At 37.1% G+C, this 19,643-nt stretch overlaps 1 protein-coding gene across 2 annotated transcripts in view; it reads right to left on the reverse strand.

Annotated features, from left to right (window-relative positions):
• Nucleotides 1-1,004: 1,004 nt before the first annotated feature.
• Rho1 (ras-like GTP-binding protein Rho1) overlaps nucleotides 1,005-19,643 on the reverse strand; it is a 33,539-nt gene continuing 14,900 nt past the window's right edge. For both annotated transcript variants that reach the window (XM_073992371.1, XM_073992370.1), the window contains 3 exons: nucleotides 7,720-7,869; nucleotides 2,028-2,108; nucleotides 1,005-1,943 (listed from right to left, as the gene is read on the reverse strand). In XM_073992371.1, the coding sequence (XP_073848472.1) occupies nucleotides 1,752-1,943; nucleotides 2,028-2,108; nucleotides 7,720-7,869 (423 nt within the window). In that variant the 3' untranslated portion in view covers nucleotides 1,005-1,751. The remainder of the gene's footprint in view (nucleotides 1,944-2,027; nucleotides 2,109-7,719; nucleotides 7,870-19,643) is intronic.

The following is a 19,643-nucleotide window of genomic DNA, read 5'->3' on the forward strand; positions in this document are numbered from 1 at the left end:
CCACAATAAAATTGAATGCCAAGAATGTTCTCCATGAAATTTCATGATCATAAATCATAAATCCAAACTTTAACAAAAGAACACTTATAATAATGGGGGTATACATATATCGATCACATTGAATTACATTATTAATTATATTGAACAACCTCAGGTTCAATGATAGTGGTTTATATTAATAAATTGTTAATACCGCATAGAACACAGATCCTCAAAATATTTCTTGCATTTGTTATGGTAAAGGTAAGGTCACATTAGGCGAATATTTGCTCCAGCGACCGACAGTGTGCGCTTACTGAGAGCAAAGCAAGTGAGCATAAATAATGCAACTGCAGATGGAAACAAAAAGAGGGAATACGAATAGAAGATCTTCAAAGGTATTTCCCTTTTAACCACTAATATGCAAATGTTATATTATTTGTTATTTAACTATGAGATAGCTTAGCTTTGAGGAGGACTTGGTTAAATCGAAATGTATAAAGTCTCATTGGTTACGAAGTGAATAATTTCTGTGTGGTGTGAACGAAAAATGTTCTAGCAAGTTGACATAAGCATGTTTTACCCCCAGTTTTTGTAAAAATTTTTATTCTTTTCACACGAATTATCAAATTTTTTAGATCGATTTACTCGCCTTAGTGCAAATGTAGAGCGCTGATTTTTAAATGAGGAATTCTTAACTATATATGGAACTCATCTACGAAAAATTAAGTCTGTATGTCATCTGTGGGCTGAGCTATGGCTGCCTAAATTATTACGAATATAGACGAACGAACAAAAATAAGTTACAAAAACTGGGGGTTAATGAAAACATTTGGAAACTGCTTTTTGTTATTTTATTCTGTCGAATATCCTACCTAGGATCGAAATTGTATATCTCCCCCATTTTCAAAAACGCACTATCCTACTACACTTTGGACAGGCCGGTCTTCTTCCATGCTTCTTCTTCTTACTGGCATTTCACATCATATTATTGTTAGTTAAATTAGTTTAAGAACTTTATTGAGTTTTGTTTTTTTTTGGTTCACTTTTCAAATTAAAATGTATGGTATTGTTGATGTTGTTGTAAAATTCTAAATTTTTGAATAGAAAAAAAAGAACCCCATTTTTTGTTGGTTTTAACTTAAAAATAGTAAATTTATGTTTTTGTGTGTGTTTTTAAATAAAAGCAAAAAGATTAATAAACCACATAAACTAGATTTTTTTTGTATATATAAAATGTAAATTTCAAAAAATTACATATATAAATTATTTACGAAAACATTAACGTAATAAAAAAAAAAGAAAAACAAAAAATTAACACTTTTTTGTTTCTTTTTCATCTTCTTCCTCTACTTAGTTGTTGTTGTTGTTGGATTGTGTGATTTGTTGTTTTTGATTAAAGACAGAAAGAAAAAAGTTTACTTCTCCTTTTTAGCGAATTGCGATTGTTGTTGTGGCTGTTGTGAGTGAGGTTGTGGTGGAGGTGGAACGTATAAAAAACCTTGTGATTTGTTTTAGTTTTTTTTCTTTTCAATCAAGTTTACTTTTTCTTCTTCTTCTCTTTCTTTTTTTTATCCATCCCATCAGGGGTTTTGAAGTAAAAATGTGCTGTTTTTTTGTTACTTTTCTTGTAGTTTTGTGTGTATTTTTATTGTTGTTGTTTTTGTAGAAGTAAAATTGTATGTTCTTGTTGTTGTTGATTTTGTTTAATTAAAAAAGTATGGTTGTTGTTGCTGTAGTTGTTGTTTTGTTGTAATGAAGTAGAACTCTTTTTAGAGCAAATTACATTTGGTCCTCTTCCTCTTTTTAACTTGCAATGCAGCTTTAGTGGCGGTTTCAAAAACTTCTCTAACACCTTCCTTGGACTTGGCCGAACATTCTAAATAGGCAAAGGCATTGATTTTTTCAGCCATAGCACGACCTTCTTGTGGCTTAACTGGTTCTTGCTTCATTTTTGCAAGATCCTGAAAGGTGGGGAGAGAGAGAGAAAGTTTATTTGTTAATCAAAACCGCTTTGCTATTTTAAAATATAATTTTTAAATACATACCCGAATTGTATTGGGATCGTTTCTCAAATCTTTTTTGTTACCCACCAAAATAATGGGCACATTTGGACAAAAATGCTTGACCTGCAATAGAAATAAAATAATGTGATTAATAATAATCTATAGAATGTCTTATAGGTATCTACTGTCTTATAGGTATCTGTAGTAGTGTAGTGTAATGCTGTCTATCTATAGAAGATCTCTATATATTATCTCTCTTTATACATATAACTCATAAAGGTCTTTTATCTATCAGGTGAATGGGTTTAGCTGGGCAGTTAAAAAAAAAATACAGCGTGTCGTGCGCTCCCAATCCACACCCAGGGCATGATTTGAGTATCGTGCTACCAAAGCGGGCCCAATACGAATTGAGGCGGTTGCATCGTGCTAGTCTTGGAGTACGACATTCGCACTGTACCTTTGCCGTGGCTAGCTTACCTTAAACAATCTTCACGTTTGTACCTTGTGGACCTCTTGCTCTATAGATCGTTAGGATATCTCCTGGATGGGCGAATCCTCTCCATTAGATTGTGACAATGCTCTCTATCTATACAACATCTCTATATATTATCTCTATATACATATAACTCATAAAGGTCATATATCTATCAGGTGAGTGGGTTTAGCTGGGCAGTTAAATACAAAGTAAATACAGCGTATTGTGCGCTCCCATCCACATCCAGGGCATGATTTGAGTATGGTGCTACCAAAGCGAGCCCAATAAGAATTGAGGCGGTTGCATCGAGCTAGTCCTGGAGTACGACACTCACACTGTACTTTTACAGTGGCTGCGGATCGGAATAAATCTTCACGTTTGTACCTTGTGGACATCTTGCTCTCTAGATCATTAAGATATCTCCTGGATAGGCGAATCCTCTCCATTAGATTGTGACAACAATGTCTTGCCGGGCTGATACGCCGGTAATATCTAATATAAGATAAAGATGGTCCACTGTTGTGAGGAGCCCCTGCTCTGGCAAGTTTGAATATTTTTACACTGTGTAGCGCTAACATTTGTATACCACATTGGCGCCGCATAGCTTACCACAGACCGTCCGATTACTTATTCCTACTTCTTATCTTGTCGCAAATAGAGGTTGCTTGTGTGCACGGCTTAAACATTCTATCGAATGTTACACACAATTTTTTGGTTAGTGGTCGGAATCAGGACACCATCGATCAGTGTGTTGAGAGGGAACCTTATTTCTGCTGTCCAGGTAGAGAACAGTGTGGCCGTAGATTTAGCGGCGGATATTTTCGTATTTCGTATTCGTATACATCACGCTCTGTTGCACTATATGGAGCTTTGAATTATTCCAAAAATGACTTGGATCCACACCTATGTTTGATTATCCACAACGTTCCAAACACAGCTGGACGGAAGTCTTCGCTATGTCATCGAACAGCTTGGTATAGTTGACTGTATCGATGGGTCAAAAGCCACCACGACTGTTCGGTCGCATGGTCTGTTTTGGTTCAGTCCTTGACTGATATGTTTGTATAGGGCGCGTAATGTTGTTGTGATACTAAACATTTTCTGGAATCCATACTTATATTGGTCAACTAGGCAACAGCTTTCTCATCATGGAGAGGAGTATTGCCTAAGAATTTTCGCTACTGGCGGGCAGGAGAAAATGGGCTTTGCCTTTGCTGGGAAATTGGTTTGCCTTGTCTGGAATCAGTAGGGAGACAGATCACTTTGTCAACTTTCCAGCCATCTGGTACAATAGAGGTGACTAACGATAAAGTTGCATAACCATTGTCGCCATTGAGATTCCGTGTGCATGCAAATTTTTAGATAATTTCGCGCTTATCGTAAATTGTGGTGTTACCACCTCGGCTTAGAGGGTTTCTGTATGGGGTAACACACTCCTCTTTGCCCCCGGTTAAAATAACAAGCACATCTCTTGGGATCTGTCACGCCGTTGAAAGTTCTACCATTCTTCTTTCTCGGATTCGAGTGTGATTTAACCGTTGGCCACAACTAATCCTGTTTTAATGCTGCATTGCTTCAGGTGGCCTATCCACTTAAACAGTAAGTTCCCTAACATGCTAGTCACGTGGTCTCTTCTGGCAAATTTGGTCTAATTTCGGCTATTTGAACGGCAGTGATCCGAAAAATGATCCAAAATCAGTAACCAGAAGATCTTAGGTAATGGATAGCGGTGATATGTGAATTCTCTGAATCCTTACCAATCACCTTTTCCATGGTTCAAAAAAGTACGGCGGTTCGGTCTTTTAAGAGAGACGATGACGGCAGTCGTGTCATCCTAACCATGAAAAATCCACCACCTAGACGCATCCGTAAGGACTTCAGGTGCTATTGTGGGGACATCTAAGACGTCATTCCATCAACAGCGGTCTCCGAAGCCATAAATTTCTACAGATGCAACAAAGTCCCAAACCAACATCTTCAAGCAATTTCGGATACTGAGCGGCTTCTTCCAAGGTAAACAAGAGAACGCATTAACAGAACATTAACAGAGAACGCATAAACAGATGTAACAAAGTCCAAAACCAACATTAGGGTCCGGTTACAGTAGTATTCTCAATACCATTGTTCATGCTACTCTAAACAGATGTCCAACCTAACATCATTCCACTGCAATGAACATGGACAATGATGCACCTCGTGCTAGTACGACCAATCCTTGGGCGGGAACGACAAAAGACACTCGACGTAGTTAGTGACGCCATTAACCAGCAGAGCATTAACCCTCATCTCCTGAGGGATAGTGAGACCCTCCGAGAGGAGAGGAGAGCCCCCTCCATGGGACTGGGAGAGCTGGGAGGACGATGAGATGGATATCACAATTATCCCATCTCAATCGTCCAAAGAAGTTCTCTCATGTGCCTTGGAGAGCTCAAACCTTGCGGTCGGGGATCCTGCTCCCTCAGGGGATGAAGTGTCGGTCGGTTCCGACAAACCTTCCTTATGTAGGCAAGATGCTTTGGTGGAAGATGTTATGGTGGAGGAAACGACGACGGCCTCCCCCATGTCCCCCTCAACCAAGTCAAAAAGGGCCAGGCAAAGGAAGGACAAGTACAACTACCGGAGAGCCGTGTTTTACTGCACGAAATTTATTGGCAGAGACCCAACTGAGGTAACTCAGGCGAATTTAGGGAGATTGGATTGAAGATTCAATTTGTGAGGCGTTTCGAACGGAAATATCCTCACATTGAGAAACTCTTCCTTCCAATCGACCGAATTCCGACCCCTGTGAAGGATGCTGTTTCCAGCTCAGCGGCTGTGACAAGAACATCTTCCACAGGGAAAACAACAAAACCGATGGTGTCGAATTGCTCGAGTCCTTTGCGGACGACTGCGGTAGGACCAGGCAGCTCGACCTCATCGGTCCCTAATCCTGTCGTTTCGAAGCTGGCGCAGGAAAGGACGCAGCCTCAAGCTAAGCAGCCGCTAAAGGCACCGCCTATCTCGACTGCTTCGTCGGTGGCTGCTGCCGGACCAGTAGGGGAAAAGAAGGGTGGAGAGCGATCAGGGGCGACGATTGTGCAAAGGACGGGTCAACAGACCATTGCAAAATCGTCTGCAACTGATGGATCTCACTCTTCTGGAGGCAAGAAGGATGGAGCGTGGAACAGGACTGGCACGTCGAAGAGCCATGTGACTGGTTCGAGGGATGGCTCATCGACCTCAAAACAGGGCGGATCTTCGAGGACATCTGCGCAGGAATGCGTTAAGAGGGTTAGGTCCTCCAAAGATCCGCATCCTATTGCTAAGAGGGTGGTGGAACATCGGTCGAACAACCATGTGGAGTCCTTCGCAAAGGTGACCGGTCAAAAGAAGGTAGAGAAGGCTGAACCGGGGAAGGCCGACAAAGCCGACCAAGGGCTGAAACCTTCTCAACCTTCTGTTGAACGGTCATCGGCGTCAGCGGGCTCCGAGGTGACGGTCGCTCCGGATGATCTCCGGGTGGCGATCATCGATAGAGCTGATCTGGATGGGAGGATCAGCGATACGCACTGTCTCGCGGTGGAACGTCTTCTTAGGAAGACCATCACGTCTGACGAGGTAGACGCCAGGAAGACCGGTCTTGGCAGGGCAATCGTCCACAGGGGCATCAAAGTCCTCTATTGTCAGAATGAGGAATCGAAGGACTTCCTCATCAAGACGACTAAAGGCGCTGGTGAGCTCTGGGGGGCTGCAGGCTGGTGCCACCTACAGACTCCGACGTAGAGGAGGTGATGAAGATGATCAGAAAGCAAAATAGGGGTTGCCAGGACACGTCATTTATCAGTCCGGCTGCCACAATGGTTATTTTTGTCGAGCTGTGGCAATCTCCTCTTATCCTCGTATGATCGTCTTTCTTCAGTGCGTACCTACACTGCCGCTCACTTGAATAGAACCCCCTACAACATTATTTTCAACCTCCATTTTTTCCGTTTTATGCATGATATGAAGTGTTTAAGTTTTGTTGCATGAGTTTGGAGTAAACTTAGTCATTCATCCGTATTCAATCCAAAATAAAGTAAAAAATTTGGCTCATTTGAATAGAACCCCTCTTTAAAACTTGGGTATACAGAAAGACTGTATTAGAATATTGATGCATAGTCGCTCTATATTGAAAACAAAGTACTTTCAGTAATATTCAGTAAAAGTATATCCCTCCTGCTTAAGGATAAAGCTGTATATCCTGCTTTGGCAAGGATTCTTGTTATAATCAAGTGAAATGCCTAACAAGGCTTGCCTTTTACTTTCAACAAGTTTATTTTTGGAAGCATACTGTCCCCTAGAGTCGTATATTTTACGCATAAGTCACTCCCATACATTTTAGAGAATATTTACCACTGTGTAATATTGCCCTCAGGATATCAGCATTTCTTCTGAAAAATTTAAGTTTTGACGACTCGAATTGTAAAAAAGTTTATAAAATCATGATGAAATTTCCACTCCGGACTTTCGAAAATGTTTCTAGCTATTGGAAATGTCTGTTTTTAATATAGAGTGAGTGACTATGCATCAATATTATAATACAATCTTTCTGTATACCCAAGTTTTAAAGCCTAATGAGCCAAATTTTTTACTTAAATTTTTGACTTTATTTTGCTTTCGATGTCTAATTCGTACATAAATTGGATTTTAATACGAATGAATGACTAAGTTTACTCCAAACACATGAAAGAAAATATAATAAACCTTAAACACTTCATATCATGCATAAGACCATGTTTATATTATAGCCTTTTGCAGGGTTAAACTTCTTAATGAGGATTTATTTAACGTATACGTAAAGGAGTTGACATTTGAAACCCAGTGGGTTTGTTAAATCCGATTATATATAAACGTACTATAAAACGAAAAAAAAAAACTGGAGGTTGAAAAAATTTTGTAGGGGGTTCTATTCAAGTAAGCGGCAGTGCATACAAGCATCTCTACCTCTGCAGTTTCACATTCAACCGCTACTCCCATACATTGTCGCTCCCAGTCAATACGGTGCATAGAACCGGCCTCCGTGGAATTGTTTTGAAAATGAGATTTTGTCTAACTCGAGAATTCATGGTAAATGGCAAGTTAGCTTGCCACTGCACCACGGTCCCTATAGAGATCCTATCAATAGCAATTTTGACTGCTAATCAATTATAATAATTTTGTCTAAGAACTCATATACATTTGAATGTCCACCACCATCAGTCTACTTCTTTCTATTTATTGTTTATTTATAGCAATTCTTACCTCTGGGGTCCATTTTTCAGGAATATTCTCTAATGAATCTGGTGAATCCACTGAGAAACACATTAATATAACATCTGTGTCTGGATAACTGAGTGGGCGAAGTCTGTCATAATCTTCTTGTCCAGCTGTATCCCATAAGGCCAATTCAACCTGGAAATTATTGAAAAGCAATAAACAAATTAATAAAACGTAGATAAAAATAAATAAATAAATAAATAATAAGAATTTATAAAATAGTCAAATACACGAACCAACCACTACAAAAAAAGAAAACTTTGAATCAATTATATGATTTTACATGTTCAAGTTGCAAATCGATTGGATTAAATCCAAATACAATTGGCTATCTGTGTAAATCTTGTTATTGGTGGTGATGGTGGTCATATCAATCTAGGCTAGAGGAATAAAAAGGCTTTTGTTTTATTAATTGATTTCTTCATTTTTTTTGTTTGATAATATGAAAACCAGCCAATGGACTGAGAACCAATGAACAGCAGATAAGGGGCAACAACAATAACAACAAAACTGAAGATTAACAACAAATTGTTACTTTGTGGTGTATGTGACGTGTAAACAGTATATAGAACACAACAAAAACAAAATAAATAACAACAATAGGTATATGAAAATAATTAAATAAAAACTACTCTACAGCAATTTGTAGAGCCCAAGCTTCAATAATTTGTCTGCCTCCCTAGCCTACGCCACCACTTTCTCTGCCCATGGTATATTTCTGGAATAATGGCCAATTAAAAGAGGAAATACCATAATTATTAATCATCGTCACTGTTGTTTTGGTCGAAGTCAACGACGACAGCCAGCCACCAGCGGCAGCAGCACCCAACAATAACCACACAACCAGCCATGACAGAGAGTCAATGCTGGTTATATTCTAGGTATGTATATGCGCCTCTGTCATGTTGTGCTGCTGTCTGCTAAAGTAGCAAACAATGACGAACTACAGCAACAGAAAATAAAAAAAACATGAAGATATATAATAGAATTCCATGGGGTGTAAGGAGAAATAGAGGAATATTTTTTTGCCAAAACAAAATGAAAATATAAAAACAAGAATAAAGAAAATCAAGAAACAACAAGCAGAGTAGCAACAAACAAACAAACCACTGAATGGTAGCCTAATTTTTAAAGTCCATATTTTTACAGTTTCCAAGTATGAAATGAACTGAAAGCAAATGTTGCCCCCTTTCTTATCAAAAGAAACAAAAAAACTGTAATTGGGTAAAATTTATAAATACTCGTACATACATACAATAATCTTATCAAAATATAAATAGTAAAAAAAATGCAAAAAGCAAGAACTCTGTATGAATTGAAAGGGGAATTTAATTTCATATATCCACACAATAAGAGGTGAGGAAACGATAATAAAATACGACTTCAAAATCACTTCTTACTTTTTGTAATAATTCTATAAATAGCTATGAGGAATACCAAACAAAAACAACAACAATGAAGAAGAAGACGAAACCTTTGCGTTAGACTTTAGAGCAGCAAGCAGCAAATTGGCAGTTGAAGTGAGACAAATGACAAATTAATAACTTTGCTGCTGATTTCATGCAATAATATATCAGCAGTTAGTATTTCTCAGTATTTTTAAACACGCCACTAATGTCGTCATAAATTTTGCCAAACCATTAAAGGAGGGGAGACGTTTAAAGCATATTCAGCTTAGTACCAATTATGAAGAAAACCAGGGTTAGGATTGCAACAAAAGTGATGAATGACTTAAACATTTGTTAAGAGGGTCTCCTCTAAATTTTATAGATACCAACTCCAAAGAAGATGCTTTCCAATATATAATATGACATTTTTTTCGTTCTGTCAAACTTCACGCACCTGTCAATTCTAACTGATGTCTTGGTGTTAATATATCCCAGCAAAAAAAGTCCTCCCAAAATCATGGGTTTTGTAAGGGATTTTTGGCAGCCGTAACTACTCACAAACCCCCTTTCTTCCCCATTATTTTTACAAGGGCATGTCGCACTCAGTTTCTAGTTATTTTATGACCACTAGAATAACTAGTTATTCTTTGGCCACTAGAAGTTGAAAAGTAAGGTGAAAAAAATTCTATTTTTAGAACAGTTGATGTAGAGAATTTGTTTTTAAATTCATCACACTTCTTACTTTATTTTATTTCGCTGTCTGCCCGAATTGAACCCACGAACCCTCTGATTTCTAGCTAAAGGCTCTACACACTGTGCCACGCACATATTAAGGGTTGCTTAAGAACTTAAATGTGCAGTGCACATGTGCACCACGAACTGTTATTTTTTAATTAAAAAAACTCGCGTGCCGACGGTGAGCGTTGAACACACAACCCTAGGATTTATAATCGGACACACACACACTGTGCCACCGTCCTCATTACTTAGTGAAGAGTAAAGTAAGTAGGTTTGCCTTGTAAATTTTTTAGAAAGTAACCCATTACTTTTCAGATTACTTGTAATGCGAAAAGAAGTTTGTTTAAATTACTTTATAATGGGTTACGTAATGACTAACGGATCCGAATTTTTGATGGGATGCATCAACGAAACATAATCATACAGCCTATGAATGTACAAAACAAGTTAAGTAAAAGTCAGCTTTGTCGACAGATATATACCCTTTTTCCAAAACATTTTTGTTGTAATAAGTATTGTGAGAACTATTCGAAAAAAAAAAAACATTTTAAATTTATCCGCGTTCTCATCTCAAGTTCTCAACCTGGTCTTAAGACTAAATGTTTTAATTTTTGGGGAGAGGTTCCATCTTCGAATTTAACGTAATTTTTGAAGAACGATTACGATGTGCAAATATTGCACATAATCGAGGACTATGAGCAATAGTTCATGGCCCTAGGGTTTTTACTGCTTTAGTCAGTCTGGACTAACCCCCCATAAAAATATTATTGTCGTAATAAAAGCTGCTGGGACTGCCGTAAAAATTTCAAAACGATCCTCGATGTATTTGGAAGAAATTTCACGATGTGCAAAGTTTCGGCAAAATGGGATAAATAATTCGTAAATTTTCATGTTTTCGAGCCATTTGAGGTGTTTCCGAAAGAGTTACTTAGTACTTTTTGAAGTATGGTCTTGCCCCCGAATAATATTGAACCAACGTAAAAGGGGTTGTTTATCCGTTCGAGAGTTGACCGATATAGCCCACCTTCAAACTTGGTTTAAGTTTGGGTTGATCCGTTCGAGGGTTATCTTGCACTCTTCATTTGCATAAATGATGAGGGTAAAAACTTTAACAGGAATAGTGGATTTAAATTTCCTATGGGTAGTTCTCTAATTAGGTATCATAAACAGTGGGCCTAATTATTCCGCAATTCTTCATATACGAGGGCAGTTCGGAAACTTCTTAGCCTAGCACAAAAAGCGCGGTATAAACAGAAAAAAGTTAAGTGTTTTGGAAACTTCCATCTCTGTTATGAACACATGTTAAATTTTGTTTCGATCTGGCAACTCCTTCATATAGAAACAGGTGTTCAAAAAAGATGCATCCGCAATTTTTTTACAATGGAAAAATTAGAAATGCGTGCTGTCATTAAATATTTACATAAAAAGGTTTATCGGGACAAGAAATTCATAATGATATGGTGAATGTGTTAGGTGAAAGTGGTCCTTCATATGCAACAGTAAAAAATTGGGTTGCTGAATTTAAACGTGGTCGTACATTGAGCATTGAAGATGAACCACATCGTGGACGTCCAAAAACAGCAACAACAACAGAAATTGTAGCCAAAGTGCATGATATGTAGACAGCGGAATTTTATGCAACCCCTATTTTTGGTCCGATTCATGTCAAATTTTGAGACTGGGCATATTTTTGGCTTCTGATTACATTGCAATCGAAACATATGACATATGCAAAATTATGCAAAATGCATAAATTTTTGCATATGCAAAATTTAGGCATTTTACATATTTTCTTATGCAACAAATATGTCAATAATAGGTACAAAAATGTTTGTGTGTACAATTTTTCTGTTTAAAATTCTCTTCAGACAAGTCAATAAAATAGAGAAATGTATAACCACAGCCACAACCTTCAAAATACCGAAAATCGGGAGATACCGCTCTATGGGGGCTATATGAAGACGTGGACCTATACCGACAAATTTCAGGTGGAAAGTTTTATATCCTCAACGAAGACTTAATACCAAATTTCAGCCATTTCGGAGGGATATTGAGGGCACAACCTTCAAAATACCAGAAAACCGGAGGTACCGTTCTTTGTGGGCTATATGAAGACGTCGATCTATACCGACAAATTTCAGGTGGAAAGTTTTATACCCACAGCGAAGACAAAATGCCAAATTTCAGTCAGGAGGTACCATTCTATGGGGGCTATATGAAGACGTGGACCTATATCGAGAAATTTCAGGTGGAATATTTTATACCCACAAGGAAGACTTAACACCAAATTTCAGCCATTTCGGAGGGATATTGAGGGCACAACCTTCAAAATACCAGAAATCCGGAGGTACCGTTCTATGGGGGCTATATGAAGACGTGGACCTATACCGACAAATTGCAGTTGGGAAGTTTAATACCCCCAACGAAAACTAAATACCAAATTTCAGTCATTTCGGTGGGATATTGAGGCCACAACCTTCAAAATACCGAAAATCGGGAGGTCCCATTCTATGGGGGCTATATGAAGACGTGGACCTATGCCGTCAAATTTCAGGTGGAGTGTTTTATACCCCCAACGAAGACTAAATACCAATATTCCGTAATTTCGGTGGGATATTGAGGCTACAACTTTCAAAATACCGAATATCGGTAGGTACCGTTCTATGGGGGCTATATGAAGACGTGGACCTATGCGGACAGATTTCAGTTGTAAAGTTGCATACCCCTATCGAAGACTTCATGCCAAATTTCAGCCATTGCGGTGGGATATTTAGACCACAAATCCCTGAATATATTTTTGCATATGGTTTTGCATATGCTAATTTTATGCAGATATGTACAAATATGTCAAAATATTCACGATATGCAGAATATGCAAAATATGCAAAAATTTCAGGGCCTAATTCGTTTTATTTTGTAATAACACGAGTTTCTGTCTAATCAGATTTTCTCTACGACCATCCTAACCATATATGCATTTGCATAGGATTCCGCTGTCTAATGATATGATATTAAATGATCGACGAATAAAAGTGCGTGAAATTGCTAATATCATGGGCATCTCAAATGATCGAGTCCATTCAATTTAGCATGAAGAACTACAGATGAAAAAGCTTTCTGCAAGATGGGTGCCGCATTTGTTAACAGCCAAAAACGCATAAGAATGAACATTTCTCAAGCTTGTTTGGATCGTTTTAAGCGAAATAAAATGGATTTTAAGCGTAGTTTCATAACTGTTGATGAGACATGGATCCACCACTATACTCCAGAGACAAAAGAACAATCCAAACAATGGACTGAAGCTGGAGGAAGTGCCCCAAAGAAGGCAAAAACAATTCAATCGGCTGGTAAGGTTGTGGCAACGGTTTCTTGGGACTTCAAAGGTATTTTATTGATTGACTATCTGCAAAAGGGTACAACAATAAATTCAGAGTACTATTGCAACCTTTTGGATCAATTAAATGTACAAATTCGAGAAAAACGTCTTGGCTTGCAACACAAAAAAAAATAATTTTTCATCAAGACAACGCACCAGCGCACAAGAGTGTTTTAACAATGGCTAAAATCAACGAATTAAAGTACGAGTTGCTTGACCACCCACCTTATTCTCCTGATTTAGCTCCCAGAGACTTTTACTTGTTCCCAAATCTAAAAAAATCCTTGCTGGCAAGCGTTTTACCTCAAATGAAGATGGAATTACAGTTGTAAACCACTATTTTGAAGACCTTGAGGAAAACTATTTTAATCAAGGGATAGAATTGCTAGAAAATAGTTGGACTAAGTGTATTGAAGTTTCAGGAGATTATATTGAAAAATAAAAATATTTTTTAAAAACTAACTATTCTCTTTCATTGATAGGCTAAAAAGTTTCCGAACCGCCCTCGTATTGCAAGAACACTACTTGGATGGAGTTTTTGAAACATTTGTGCATTTATAAAGGGAACTGCAGCACAATCAAATTTGTTCTAAATCATGGTTATGCGAGATGGCGGAAACGTGATAGACAATTTGCAGTTAAAACAGAAAGCCTCTCCGAACGATTCCGTATTTAAAGAAGTTTTGGACAAGTAGACAGCATTATAGTGCGATCTTTTTAACATCTACCACGTAGAGCTGGGTAAATTATATGTGAACAATGAGAGAGTTATACGTATTAAATTATAAACAAACATGGTTTCAGTTGGAATATCACAGATGGCGGAAACTTGATTAACAATTTGCAGTTAAAACAGAAAGCCTCTCAGAACGATTCCGTATTGAAAGAAGTTTTGGACAAGTAGATAGCATTATGGTGCGATCTTTTTAACATCTACCACGTAGAGCTGGGTAAATTATATGTGAACAATGAGAGAGTCATACATATTAAATTATAAACATGGTTTCAGTTCGAGTAGTACAGAAGAACCAGGCGGGTATATGTCTGTGATGATATAATACTCCTTTATGTTAATTCACCATTGGAAGCAACCAGCTCCTGTTTTATTAACACACACATGTTTTCCTTGTTTAGATCGTCTAAAAGTTAAATGCATTGAACAGAAATATTGACACTCTCCAATGACATCATATGAGCGCATTTTGCAAAAACTTTAAGCTTAGTTTTCAAGTAAATAATTAGTGTTGTGCACTTACTAAAACAATGCGCATTCTTATATATAATAATAATCATCATCGGAACATAATCAATAATAGTTCAATTGCGGTTGGCAGTAGTAAAACATTTTTTCGCTACTTTTGCACTTTCCATTCCACTTTACTTCTTCAGCACCCCCTCCCATTTGTAGGGGCACCTATAAAAACCCTTGTACATTTAGATGTTTGATGTGCATTGGACATCTCTTTTGAAATCTGTTGTCGGCCCAAATGCTAAACTTATTCCTTAGGGATTTCACTTTCTTCCAAAATGTTCAAATTCTGTTGGCCGAGCGGGAAGTTTTGGTGCCCCTAGGTGGCCCCTACACATTCTCCCTTTATATATTATCAAACACATCTTCAAAGATATCCCTCTCCCCATTCTCCCTTTACACCCCACATATGTTTAGCTCTTGCAAATTATAACCCCCTCCCCTCTACGTAAAATCTTTTCATAACCATAATTGCAAGATGACTTTGTTGTTATTCATGTGATATTGTTAAAGCAACAGGGCCAGATGTAAAGAGTTAGGTAGTGGTACACTTTCATAGCTTCACACACACACTTGCCCGCTGTAGATAACATAGTTTGGTGGAATTTATTATGACTCAAATGTAAATATTGATATAAAATATGAACATCATCATATGAGAGGGAGGTTGTGTTTGGCATAGTGATTGAGAAGTTTTGTGCCGCCCCAGTACAGAACATAAAAGAAATTTTCTTTGGAGAAGTTCACAAGAAGGTAGTGTTGTTATCCATAAAACTGTCGCAAAAAGCTACTTTTTTTTGGAAATGTTCACTCACTCACACACTAATTTTTTGCCATTTGATCTAAAACCCCTAAACTCAACATTTTAAATGTGGTTAAAAAGTAATCCTACAAAAAATTGAGAAAATCGGCTTAGATTTTGATATTTGGGGCTCAATGTACCCGATTTCACAAATTTTTGTAGGATTCGTTTTTTTTTTGCCACAACATATAAACGGAAAATGTTGTCATCGATTAGAGCGATTTCGAAAATTTCATCTCCGGTCCCATACAAACTAAAATTACTCCATGGAAAGAAAAAACATTTTCGTGGGTGGCAAAATACGTTTTGCTGTTGTTGTAGCAGCATAGGTTTGATGTTGGGTTGACTTTTGGTTTCGGTTCAATCCGGTACAATTAACCCGTTACCGTGAGATTGAAAAGAAGTTTTGGATGTTTCCAGCGTACATTTTTAGGCGTTTGTATCATAACAGTGGGTCTACTTATTCCACTGTATAATCAATCAACACAACATGCGCCAAAAATAGCATAATTCTTTCTGTATAGGGCGGGTTTTTGGAAGATTCAATAAAGGTTCAAAAAACATTTAAAAAACGTTAGTTAGTGCGATGTATACACCTATAAGTGGTTCTAAATATTGGGACATTTCGGAGCTCATATATCAGGAAGATTGGTTTCCCTAAAAAAACATATTGTCACGACCACCATCACTGTCCGCGATTATGGGGGTTATTATGAATGAAATTTCCCCGTGAGTTTTGTCTTTCCACCGTTGCAACTTAAGGGAAAAAGTGAAAAAATTCAAGGGGAATTTCCGTTCATGGTCTTAAACAAAATTAAAGCGGAAAAGTGTTGAACTTCTGTAGAGGAAGGACCTGAAGGTATCGACCGACATAGTCCATCTTAAAACAGGATCTACCAACCAGGTATTTTAGTTGGTCACCGTAGGATTTTTGAGAGCTTTTGAGTCATTATGTCAATTTCAAACTAATCCTTGAACAACTCTTAAACTGTACTTAAGCGACTTTTGTGAGGAAGGAACCGGAGGATACTGAGCTTGATTTAAGTTTGAGGGAAACATTTGAAACATTGCAATGTGCAAAGATTGGACCAATGGCAGTCACTCCTTTCGATAGTTATCGCACCCACCAGCCCGTTTACTTGGTCACCATTATTTCGGGAAGCATGGACTTGACCACGACAACCTCATATAGCTGTAAACAGGAACATGAAAATTTGAAAAAAATAACATCCTCAAACAACCTTTAATTGCACTTAAGAGAAAATTTTGAAATTTCGTATGTAAGGCAACCGAACAGTGGACCGATATAGTTCATATTTGAACCTGATCAATGTCTAGAATACAAAGTCCGCTAATACTACTAAAAACTTTAGTGAGAGAGGGGTATGTAGGAGTGATCATTAATATTTGGGCATTTCGGAGCCGTTATTTTAGGAAGTATTTCAAAGTTTTTCGCTATTTTAATTTTGCGGAGGTAACGGGACATGGTCCATCTTGAAACTGGATCTAATTTAATATGTTGTCCGACATAAACATTTTTGATGTACTTTTGAAATGATGTTACGGATACTCGGCCAAAACCGGATACTCAAATAGTAAGTCATCATGCTTATCAGTCATTATAGCTGGTCCCAGCAGGGTAAACATTACTATAGGACCCAATAATGACGGCATTAATCTGGATATTTGCCGATGCATAGTCATATATAACTAGTCTTCATCAATGTGGTACTTGTCACACAGTATCTCTTACTTCGCGTGATCTCTCAATGACTTGTTTTTGTGTTGTTTTTATTATTTTTCGCTTTTCGCCTCTGTTTGTGTCTACTTAAACAATCGCGTTTGAATATAAAGTTGTCTGCGCATTTCTTATTTCTCCCTACGCTTGTCGTCGCCCGTCGCCGGCAGTCGTTTATGTTCCTCCTTTTGTCATTTAAATTTGTTTTTATTGCTGCCTCTGCCACCATCCCGACGTAGTTGTTGTCATCGTCACCGTCGCATTTGTTATTATTATTTCTTTCGTTTTCTTCTCTATGTTTATTTGTATTAAAAGTGTTTTCATATGACTCTTTGGACGACTGACGACTCTGGTGAACGACAATTGTATGTATGGTGGATGGCTATGATGATGATTATGACTATGGCTGGTCGCGGCTGGCTGGTGTTGTATCTGCCAAATTATTGTGATGTCTTTTGGGCGTTCGAAAGAGTGTGTTGTTGTATTTGTATCATTTTGTTTTTTAATTTCAATTTGTATTCTCATCATCATCAATATCATCTCTTTTGTAGGAGAATTTTGTGTTGTTTTCTTTTTTGTGTTTGCTCCTTTTTGAGTAGATTTGATTGGTTCGATGGACAGGCAATGGAGGATTGTATCTGTCTCATATTCACAACAGTCGTCAATTTATAACAAATTGAATTTTTTTAAATATTGCATTGTTTGTTTTATTTTCTGTTGTTATTCTTCTTTTTCGTATTTGTCGTTTTGTTTAATTATTAAAGGAAGTAAAATCGATAATTGAGAATATTTGCCAAAACAAATCATCGTCATTAACAAACAGCATTGTCTTCACGAGAACACAAAACAAAAGTTTCTAAGAAATACTTTTGTCTACAAGATGTGGGGACATATGTTCCACTAGGTAGTCAAATAACACTTTTGCGATCTTGTCTATATTTTTTTTCATGTTACGATAATGTAGATTAAAACCAGTAAGGAAAGGATCAAAGTCGGACGGGGCCGTCTATATGATACCCTACACCACTGAGAATATGAAAAATATAAATCGGAGCTATATCCAGATCTTAACCGATTTTGATATAATTTAGCACATTTATTTCCAGACCGAATTCAGTCACACATTCCAAATATCATTGAAATCGGACTTACAGTGTTGCGCATATCAAAAGCAACAAATCCAGGATTTTGCATTATTTAAATTTTTGGATCGGTTACAATTTTTTAAGATGTAATATTTTGTGCCCAGTTGTTCTTTGTTATGTACAGAAGGCTTTCAACAAGTTGTTTCTGTACTTTGTAGTTGGATGTAATAACAACAACAACAATATTGACTGATCCTCGAGAATGGGAAATGCAAAACAAAAGCAACAATAGAATATTATAAAAATTTTATTGTAGTCGGTGTTAATTAACTGTACTTTTGACTTGAATTTGTCTTTTGGAACATGGCTGTGTAATTTTAGAAAGAATTTGCATTTGTTATCCTAACGGGGTTGCCACTATCTACCACTTTTCCCAGGGTGTGGGGAAATCTCAAAATACCCTCAAATTAAAACATTTTCCCTCATATAAAAATTAAAGTTTTAAAATGTTCATTCAGAAAGTGGATTAAAATCAACCATTCTTATGTTTGCCGTGTAATAAAAACGTTAAACAACCGTATATTGGTAAACACAATACATCCATCGGCACATTGTGGCTAAAAACGTCGGACAAACTTCAAAAATAATGCGAATAGGAACTTTAAAGAATTAGTTGGGACTCTTATTTCCGATATATGGCCCAGAGTACTTCGCAAAAGAAGTTTTTGAAACGATTTGAAAAGCTACACAGCCCCCAACTCAAACTACACAACGGTCAAGAACCCATTGTTTCAACCAACAATGGGTAAAATATCATAATATGTCTAAATAATTCAAGTTTTATATATTTTTTGTTATTAAATCTTATATTAAAGTATAATTTATTAAAAATTAAATAAAAAAATCATATTGTGTCGTTTAAACCATATAAAATATTGCATTTTCTACCAGTGTTTCCCAAATTGTCTTCCTTTTGGGTATGACAATAGTTTCTTGGCCAGTGTATAACTCTTCAAATTGTTTTGAAAACTTCTTCTGCGAATTACTCTGGCCCATATATCGGAAATAAGAGCCCCAACTAATTCTTGGAAGTTCCTATTCGCATTATTTTTGAAGTTTCCTTAACTTTTTTGCCAAAATGTGCCGGTGGCCTCAAGGGGTTTACAACAGGACGTATTGTGTTTACCAATATGCGGTTGTTTAACGTTTTTATTACACGGCAAACATAAGAATGGTTGATTTGAATCCACTTTCTGAATGAACATTTTAAAATTTTAATTTTTATATGAGGGAAAAATTTTTAATTTGAGGGTATTTTGATATTTCCCCATACCATGGGAAAGTTGTATAAAGTGGCAACCCTGTTAGGATAACAAATGCAAATTCTTTTTAAAATTACACAGCCATGCTCCAAAAGACAAATTTAAGTCAAAAGTACAGTTAATTAACACCGACTACAATAAAATGTTTATAATATTCTATTGTTGCTTTTGTTTTGCATTTCCCATTCTCGGGGATCAGTCAATATTGTTG

This window comes from Musca autumnalis, unplaced genomic scaffold (assembly GCF_047663935.1).
Source record: "Musca autumnalis isolate F117 unplaced genomic scaffold, ASM4766393v1 scaffold_5, whole genome shotgun sequence".
NCBI classification, from domain to species: Eukaryota; Metazoa; Arthropoda; class Insecta; order Diptera; family Muscidae; genus Musca; species Musca autumnalis.